This window comes from Lineus longissimus, chromosome 1 (genome assembly GCF_910592395.1).
Source record: "Lineus longissimus chromosome 1, tnLinLong1.2, whole genome shotgun sequence".
NCBI classification, from domain to species: Eukaryota; Metazoa; Nemertea; class Pilidiophora; order Heteronemertea; family Lineidae; genus Lineus; species Lineus longissimus.
Window position 1 is genome coordinate 2,442,012 of NC_088308.1, and position 10,421 is coordinate 2,452,432.

The 10,421-nt window shown below is 41.4% G+C and overlaps 1 protein-coding gene across 1 annotated transcript; it reads right to left on the reverse strand.

Annotated features, from left to right (window-relative positions):
- Positions 1–474: 474 nt before the first annotated feature.
- LOC135497809 (uncharacterized) lies at positions 475–4,677 on the reverse strand. The gene is made up of 9 exons (XM_064787739.1): positions 4,172–4,677; positions 3,592–3,767; positions 3,285–3,350; positions 2,954–3,059; positions 2,689–2,804; positions 2,308–2,399; positions 1,796–1,881; positions 1,508–1,544; positions 475–1,249 (listed from the first exon to the last, which is right to left on the reverse strand). Exons 1-9 carry the CDS (start codon positions 4,232–4,234, stop codon positions 1,155–1,157), a joined length of 837 nt encoding a protein of 278 aa, XP_064643809.1. The 5' UTR covers positions 4,235–4,677; the 3' UTR covers positions 475–1,154.
- Between the last annotated feature and the right edge of the window lie 5,744 nt (positions 4,678–10,421).

Sequence of the window (10,421 nt, forward strand, 5' to 3'; positions counted from 1 at the left end):
AACCTGACACTGTCACACCCACAGACGAGTTTGGCTGTCACACCCTGACAAGCTGCATGAACAGCAGGGCAGAGTCCGTCCATTTCGTCATTTTATTTGTCTCCTCATTGGGAGGGACGACGCTGGTCCACTGTGTCTGGAATACTAGTCACAACTTGTCATGGACCATTCTGTCAAAACCAACGATCCAAAGCTGGTCTTCACTGGGATCTGCAAGGAAAGCAGGCACATCATCCGAGAAGCCATCAACAGTATTGTTCAAGGTTAGTATAAAAAAGAACTTTTGCTGCAAAGGTATGAGGTAAAGATTCCTAATACGTGACAAAATAGGTAACCTGATCCAGCTTGGCCTTTGTATTCTCCTTGAATCGTCCAAGAACTTTCTCCAGCAGGTTTTTTCAAATTATGAGAACAAATTTTCGTCCTTGAAAAGCTTGAAACCAAAACTCAAGATAATTAGGACCAAATGTTGGTTTCATGCTAAAAGTAGCTTTATTGTGTAAATACTGGTACACTTATACATGCTTAAGTATGTTCAGGGTATTGGGATAATAACCCAATCCTGTAAATAAACAGAATAATATACATGTATCACAGTGTGACTGGAGAGTTTCTAGTCCTCATGCATGCAATGATCACCTTTATCCTTAAAGAGTCCAAGTTTTCGTACAATTATGTATGTTCAGACATTTATCCTATCTCGGGCGTCAGTGAATTCAAACACACAAACTCAGGCTTTGTCGTATTACAAATTTATCCAACAAAACTAGTCAAATTTGACATTGGGTGCAGCCTACAACTGTTTTTGAAGCACAACTGATAATTTATGATAGTCACAATGCAATTTATTGCATGTTCAAAGACTAAAAATAAGGGAGAAAATCTGACTCAAGCAGTGGTCAATCGAGCCACGATGTAAAACTGCCAGAATGCACATTTGTTGTACTCAAGTGTAAGTATGTTATCTGCATGTACACCTGTGCTTTCGACTGAAAATAAACCAAGTCCCAGGCATTCACTATTACACCTTTTAGTGTGTCCTTGCTATTAGCACTGTGTTTCTAAAGCAGCATATGGATGTGTGACAATGTGCCCATTATATCCCGTTGGACCACACTTTGCTATCACTGAGAAAACTAGCTGAAAATGACATTCTAATGGCGATATCCACAAGTCCATCCTTCTGTCATCTGGGGCTCAAGGAAGCCCCGGAACGTAGCTCCATCAGCAGACCACCTGGCACCATACCCTGCAATCAGAGCAAGAAGAAAGTGAGGCCATTTGAAAAGACAGTCTGGGAAAAATTAAGAACTTGATGGAAACATAATAATCATTGCAACCACTATAATCATATAATAATCCATCTTCAAGTAATTTCATCGAAACTTCTGTGTTTAACTCCTATATAGTGTCAGGAAAGATCCACATGATTATGTGTCAGCATTGTAATAGATACAGCACTTTTGTGAACACGTGCCCCTCAATGAAACTTTTCACATGTACTCACCATCAATTTGCCTGATTTCCAGAATCTCAACTTGGTGCTGAAAGTATAAAAAAACATTATCGTAAGTCTTCTTATGGATTAAAGATCTCTAATCTATACTTGGTGAAATGCATTATATGTACAGCCAATGCATAATCTGAGGTAGTTCAAGTTTGAAGGTCATAGCTTGAAGGAAGCTTTTGAGGTAGAGTCCAGCTTCACTTCATTATGAAAGTGAATAAGCCGTCTTATCTTGTCTTTCTGAGACACCCTGTCATGTCATTGTGACACCTCTGACTGTGTGCTTACTTGAAGCTGATGTATATTAATCCATGTGGCTTCATTCAGAATCCTATCAATCACTTTAACAGCATGGGCATTCTTTGCTTCCTCCGCTGAAATGAAGAGGTGAAATAGTAACAGAACTGAAAACTTCTCTACCAATCTGCTGGGAACATGCAAATTAGGTCTGCAGTCAGCGCTCATACATACATTATATGTGCCATCAATTAAAAGGTCACAACCGCTCCTGACTGGTTTAACAGTAAATCAGACCTGATCGGACAACTCTCTAAACTCAGTCAATTGTTTCAGAATTATTCAATATCAGTTGATTTGCACTGCCACCTGCACAACCTCATCAGAAACGCCATACAGTGGGGACAGAGGTAGTTCATAATAGGGACTTTGAATGGAGTTAAAGGGACTACCCGGCGGGTAGGTCCCCTGGCTCAAGTCTCATCAAATCTCATAGACACTATGTCAGAGTTTGGAGTGCAGATATGGGATATTTCAGCCATGTTCAATCCCAGGTGACTTACTTCCAGTGCTCTTCCCCCACCAACTAGCTGTCTGGTCTCTATGACCATGCTTGGCCAAAGCTCGTGCACCAACAGTCAACTCTGAATTAGCACTGCAGAAGAAAAAAATAATTCCTGAGTATAGGTCAATGTTTTGCATTATGACAATGAAGAACATTACTGATGAAATCAAATGTCTTTGTGATGCTTGGGCCTTTCATATCTAATGAACATGCACACCTTTGATACATGTATATTGTAGTCATTGGTTTTAGAAATCTAAAGAGTATGAAGACTGGATATAAACTGGAATTGGGCATTGCCCTTTTCAGTGCTGTTCTGAAGTCCTGACCACTTGTTCAGAGATACATAATAAGCAAAGAATTTGTTTTTAAAACTCACCTATGCTTCTCATTGAATGTTTCCTCTAGTGTGTACCTTGGTGGAGGAAACATCTCGCAGGTCCCAACAGTTTTCCTGATTCCAAGCATATCCATTAATCCTCGCTTTCCAAGTCTCTGAAAATGACAAATGTGAGAGAATCTTTAGGCATCTTTTGTTTATCATAGGGAGCTTTTGACCCCAATACCTTCATTGATCAGCTACACATCATCAAAACATACTTATCCAGCATAACACAGACAACATTTCTTTGTTCAATACTTACCTGCAAAATTTCTCTGACCCTGTAGAACCGTTCATCAGGAGACCAAACTGACCACAGACTTTTAAAGCCTACCATCATGCCTTCGATGGACTTGGTGTATTCTTGCCTGGCAAAAGAGACCAGAAAAGGATAACAACTAAAGTGATGTCAAAAAATGTTTGAAGCGAAGTTTTAGTTTTAAAACAATTTGAGTGAGGATATATCTTCTTAATGGTCTTTATCATCAGAAGAGTAACAGAACCTGATGGTACACAAGGCCTTTGGCACGCAAGTTTGATTCACCAGTTAGTATTTAAGTCTATGTGTTACAATACAATGCAGAATAACTCACCTCACTTGCTCATAGCCCTGCTCATCAAATAACTCGTAGGTGGGCAGGTCCAAGACAATGCAATGACTGAAAAATAAAAAGGATATTTTGTCAGACAGAAAAACCAAAGTCCATCTCAAAAAATGAACCTGACTAGCTGAGGACAATCTACAAGTCAATGCCTTTCACTGTCTAACTACAACTTTTTGTAAAGACCAAACTTATTTGTGATGAAAACTGTTTGGAAAAATTTCCTGACCTTCACTTTTAAATTTTTTTGGCAGAAGTACAGAACTTTTGTTTGATTGAAAATGAGCAAAACACTAACCCTGTGTCCAACCATTTCTGCAGGACACTTCCAATTTCCTTGTATAGTGGATGTGCGGGGTACCCCTTACACCCTTCTCGAAACGGTCTGGCCTCAGCATTATCATTAACCAATAACTTCATAATGTCTTCCTTTGTAAGAAATGATTCCCTCTCATCCAACTCCTTCTGCAGGACCTGTGAAGAGAAATACATTTGACAAGGTTCATGTTATCACCTGTAGTAGAGTTTACACTTGCAGGGATGCATTAATTCTAGTGTCCAAAATAAGTTGGCTACTCTGTAATTATAACTATTTCGTACTTTTCCTTTGCTTTCCACAAAGTGGCCAGATTGATCATCTTGCAGTAAAGTCTACAGGAGAGTGAAGAGCAACACAGTCAATTTTTCCAGGAACACAATTTCAACACAACACCTATGTTGATGCATACCTGGGAACAACTCACAGGCACTGCCACTCAAGATGGCCCTTTGTGTTGTCTATGTCTCAATCAGGGGTTTCAACATCCATTAAGTTAAGGGGTTGAATCTACATGAATATATCTATTAGCTGAGACCAGTCAACGATGGGAGGGGCATACCTTATGTACTGCATCCACTAAGTCTATTTCCTCTTCCATCTCTCTTTTGTAGCGTGTATACATCGATTAGTCACAGTACTGTCAGTAGTTATGTCGTCCGGTGGTTAGATTGACATTGACATTGACAGATTCCCAAGATCAAGCCCAGTTCTTCCCAAGAGTTGATCAGCCTACGACACAATATACCGTTACGATGATGATATGATGATGATGGAATGACCAGGAAATACTTGACGGGTGTGTTGCAATGTTTTCATTCATAGTTCAACATTTTGTCACTTGAGCAATTTGGCGCTTCAGTACGAAGATTTTGCGCAACATCATCCTCTTCCGAGTTCTTGTTCAACAAAATCGTCACCTTGTTACAAAGATAGAATGCTTTTCTTTGAACTGGTATGGCACACAATGTTCATTGATGATGAAGTTTGAGGAAATCAGCATATTTTAAGGAGAAAATCGGGGAAAAAAATCGATTGCAAAATTGTTCATTTTGCATAATATAACCTTGTCCCACAACATCCGCAGAGGCCGTGGCTGCTCTGTAAACTCGACAAAGAGCCGTCTCGACTCCCTTGTCCTCCGGTACCACCATACCTGATTACTGCCTGGATCGTAATACTGCAATTGGCCTACCACTGATGACACTCACATGTGAGGGTGAGGTGAGGGCTCGCCCTCACAATATTCAGGCGACCCTCATGCACATGGAATATGCCTGTCACGACCTGTCGAGTTGTACATAAATAGAAAAGAGCTGGGCTATCGGAACCTGACACTGTCACACCCACAGACGAGTTTGGCTGTCACACCCTGACAAGCTGTATGAACAGCAGGGCTGTTGCAACTAGACTCCAGAGTCCGTCCATTTCGTCATTTTATTTGTCTCCTCATTGGGAGGGACGACGCTGGTCCACTGCGTCTTGAATAATAGTCATAACTTGTCATGGACCATTCTGTCACAACCAACGATCCAAAACTGGTCTCCACTGGGATCTGAGAGGAAAGCAGGCACATCATCCAAGAAGCCTACACATCATCCGAGAAGCCATCAACAGTATTGTTGGTTGGTATAAATGAAATGGCCAGGGCCATTGTGCTCACCTCATGTGGAGGAAAGATGGATAAAGAGCATGGTCTTGTGTCATGTAGTGTTAGGTTTGATGTAGGTCCAAGCAATTACAATTTCCCCAAAATGGCCAATTTACAGTACATTCGACCTCTGTGACCTTGAAAAGTAGGTCAAATCAAAGAAGACCCGGGTGACACATTGAATGGTTGTTAGAATTAGATGTACCTATGATATAAAATTGGTGCCAATCGGGCAAGTCATTACTAGGAATAATGGCATTTTGAAGAATTTAGGATTTGGCCCCCTCCCTGGAGGCCAAACGGCAAATCAGATCGCACCAAACTTCGGTACCTGAGATCACCTGACCAAGGGGTACATGTGTACTTAATTTGTGATCAATAGTCATTGCAGTTAAGAAACGTGCCATAGTTACGGCCTGACGGCCAATTTACGCCATTTGACCTCTGTGACCTTGACAAGAAGGTCAAATTAAAAACCTGTGTGACATATACTGTATGGTGGTTAGATGTACCCATGATATCAAATTGGTGGCAATCGGGCAAGAAGTTAAGGAATAATCACATTTTTAAGGTTTTTGGATTTTGCCCCCTGGTGGTCAAGTGGTGAATCATATTGGACCAAACTTCGGTCCCTGAGATCACCTGACTAAGGGGTAAATGTGTACCAAATTTGGTATCAATAGTCACTGCAGTTTAGAAACGTGCCATCATTACATCCTAACGGCTAATTTACACCATTTGACCTCTGTGACCTTGAAAAGGAGGTCAAATCAAAAACCCGGAGGATATATGATGCACCTTTGCTAGAAGTACCTACCATATTTTTTTCAAAATTTCCCGACTACTATTAAGGGAGATATTGCATATTTTCACTTTTAACGTTTGGCCCCCTGGTGGCCAAACCATGAAACGAATCGGACCGAAACTTGGTCTCCCAGGTGTCATTACATAAGGGTACATGTGTACCAAGTTTCAACTCAATAGCTCTAACAGTTACGAAACGTGCCCTGCTAACGGACGACGGACGACGACGACGACGACGACGACGACGACGACGACGACGACGACGACGACGACGACGACGACGACGACGACGACGACGACGACGACGACGACGACGACGACGGACGACGGACGCCACGGTATGGGATAAGCTCACCTCTGCTAAGAGGTGAGCTAAAAAGAACTTTTGCTGCAAAGGTATTAGGTAAAGATTCCTGATACGCGACAAAATAGGTAACCTGATCCAGCTTGGCCTTTGTATTCTCCTTGAACCGTCCAAGAACTTTCTCTGGCAGGTTTTTTCAAATTATGAGAACAAATTTTCGTCCTTGAAAAGCTTGAAACCAAAACTCAAGATAATTAGGACCAAATGTTGGTTTCATGCTAAAAGTAGCTTTATTGTGTAAATACTGGTACACTTATACATACTTAAGTATGTTCAGGGTATTGGGATAATAACCCAATCCTGTAAATAAACAGAATAATATACATATAGTATCACAGTGTGACTGAAGAGTTTCTCGTCCTTATGCATTCAATAATCACCTTCATCCTTAAATAGTCCAAGTTTTCGTACAATTATGTATGTTCAGACATTAATCCTATCTCGGACACGCCAGTGAATTTAAACACACAAACTCAGGCTTTGTCGTATTACAAATTTATCCAACAAAACTAGTCAAATTTGACATTGGGTGCAGCCTACAACTGTTTTTGAAGCACAACTGATAATTTATGATAGTCACAATGCAATTTATTGCATTTTAAAAGACTAAAAAATAAGGTATCAGGCTGTTTCGCTACATTGCCAGTTCGCTACAAGTCGTTTCGCTACATGTGGCGGTCGTTTTCGCTACATGGTAGGTCGTTTCGCTACATGGGTGGAGTCGTTTCGCTACATGATGGGTATGGTCGTTTCGCTACATGGAGGACGTTTCGCTACATGGGTGGAGTCGTTTCGCTACATGGATGTAGTCATTATTTTTACTCTATTTTACCCTACTATAATTCCCGGTGGTGACTACAAATTTATTATAGCACAGTTTGCCGGTAAAAAAACTTATACGGTTTGATGGCGCGCAAGGGGTTCTTGTCGTCCTGGCCTGGGTTAGGCCACATAAAAAAAAGAGTTGGTGATCGTCCCCGCCCGCCCCTACGAAAAACACCCGGCCCCATTTTTTGTTAAAATCCTCATACACTGTGTATACTACAATGGTCGGGAGGACTGGTTCCCATGCCATCATATTTACAATATCTTGAAGTATTGAACTGTGAGAATTTTGAAAGAGATCAGTCCACCAACAGCTATACCCGTCGAACTTTGGGACATTTTTTTTTGGGACACCCGATATATATGCATTGAGCTGCCTCAAATTAATTGTTCCATCATTTGACCGTATATCTATATATACAGATGGATGATGAGATTTATACGTAAATTAACTCTCAATATATACCGTGCTTTGCGTGAATTTATTGCAAAAGCTGAGTTTGTTGATTTATTTCTTTATTTTTATTACTTGCTTAGAAATATCTGTAGGCCATGCACATTTGTCTCTTTTACATTTTTGAGGGCCCTGAAAAGGGCCGTATATTAATGCTGCACCAAAGGCCTAGCGCCTTTGCAAGGCCTTCGCGTTGGCTCGCTCGTCTCCACCCATGTAGCGAAACGTCCTCCATGTAGCGAAACGACCATACCCATCATGTAGTGAAACGACTCCACCCATGTAGCGAAACGACCTACCATGTAGCGAAACGACCGCCACATGTAGCGAAACGACTTGTAGCGAACTGGCAATGTAGCGAAACGACAGTAATTCCTTAAAATATATAGCCATCATCAATCAAGAGGAACGTACCGTAAACAAGTGTGGCACTCGCCTTGCCTCGCCTTCCTCCCCCGAACTGAGTCGTAGGCATGATGAAAGAAACACTTGAACAATTGGCTAAATGAGATGAGATGTTCTCTCCGAAATCGACCAAAGTTTGTGAGGGGTATCAGGCTGTTTCGCTACATTGCCAGTTCGCTACAAGTCGTTTCGCTACATGTGGCGGTCGTTTTCGCTACATGGTAGGTCGTTTCGCTACATGGGTGGAGTCGTTTCGCTACATGATGGGTATGGTCGTTTCGCTACATGGAGGACGTTTCGCTACATGGGTGGAGTCGTTTCGTTACATGGATGTAGTCATTATTTTTACTCTATTTTACCCTACTATAATTCTCGGTGGTGACTACAAATTTATTATAGCACAGTTTGCCGGTAAAAAAACTTATACGGTTTGATGGCGCGCAAGGGGTTCTTGTCGTCCTGGCCTGGGTTAGGCCACATAAAAAAAAGAGTTGGTGATCGTCCCCGCCCGCCCCTACGAAAAACGCCCGGCCCCATTTTTTGTTAAAATCCTCATACACTGTGTATACTACAATGGTCGGGAGGACTGGTTCCCATGCCATCATATTTACAATATCTTGAAGTATTGAACTGTGAGAATTTTGAAAGAGATCAGTCCACCAACAGCTATACCCGTCGAACTTTGGGACATTTTTTTTTGGGACACCCGATATATATGCATTGAGCTGCCTCAAATTAATTGTTCCATCATTTGACCGTATATCTATATATACAGATGGATGATGAGATTTATACGTAAATTAACTCTCAATATATACCGTGCTTTGCGTGAATTTATTGCAAAAGCTGAGTTTGTCGATTTATTTCTTTATTTTTATTACTTGCTTAGAAATATCTGTAGGCCATGCACATTTGTCTCTTTTACATTTTTGAGGGCCCTGAAAAGGGCCGTATATTAATGCTGCACCAAAGGCCTAGCGCCTTTGCAAGGCCTTCGCGTTGGCTCGCTCGTCTCCACCCATGTAGCGAAACGTCCTCCATGTAGCGAAACGACCATACCCATCATGTAGTGAAACGACTCCACCCATGTAGCGAAATGACCTACCATGTAGCGAAACGACCGCCACATGTAGCGAAACGACTTGTAGCGAACTGGCAATGTAGCGAAACGACAGTAATTCCTTGGCTGGAATGAAGACGACATCGATGATGTCAATCTATGGGATGCCGCCGATGGACATGTTGGATGACCTAATGAAAAGTACATTCACGATAATCTTTTGAAGCATTGTCCAACCTGTGTTCACTTATGTGTTACGTTCCTGTGATGTGTGGCGAACAATTAGATTTCAGAAAAAAGATCAGGTTGGGGGAAATGACAAATGTGTGCATTAGCCCATGTCCGATTGTCGGATGCCATTGATTGAATGACCAAATGTAGTCATACCAAGTGTGTATTATGATTATAGAAACTACGTGAATAATAAGTTATTGTATATAATTACCAGATTCGATGCATGTTTGAAAAGATCACCGTATATGGGATCTTTACAGAGTATTTCAACTCGAATCTTCTATTTCTTAACAAAACACGAGCCGCTTATTGGCGGATCATTCTGCAATGTTCTGTGGGAAGTGGTGAGCGTTGACGGACTGAGGAATTCCCTCTGTCGTGTCTGTCATGTGACCGTCTCATTCTTCTGGCGGGAAACTCTGACGCACGTGGCAGTACTGTAAATCTGATAGGAACCGTAGTTACTTCATTCGTTACTCCATCCGTTACTTTCAAGTGGAATCACTTGCAGTTGAAAGAATTACATCTCATGGGCAGAAAGAACGGTAGGGTGGAGTCCTGATGCATCCTGTTGTTGGTCTTTGACTGGAGATCATAATCACTCGGGGTAGTTCTGTGATCCTTTTTTATCATCATCATCATCATCATTAATTTTCAGCTGTTTAACCAAAAGTTGATTTTTAGCCGTTGCTTTCCTATCTTACGTATATTCGTGCGTGCGGGCGCCATAATCTATTTAAAATATTTTTTTGTATTATTATTTTTTTACTGTGCGTTTGCCAAAAGTCTCATACATTACTGTATATCAATACGAGGTTCATTTTTTAACGACTAACTATGTACACACCAAAGATCTAACCGAACATCCCCTCTTCGTTACTATTTCTCCAATGTTTGTCTAGGCGGGACTTGAACGCCTCCAAAGAGCAAGCACCCACAACGTTTTCTGGTAGGCTATTCCAGTCAGCCGCCACCCTCACAAAGAATGAGTACTTTCTTAGATTTGTATTGGCCC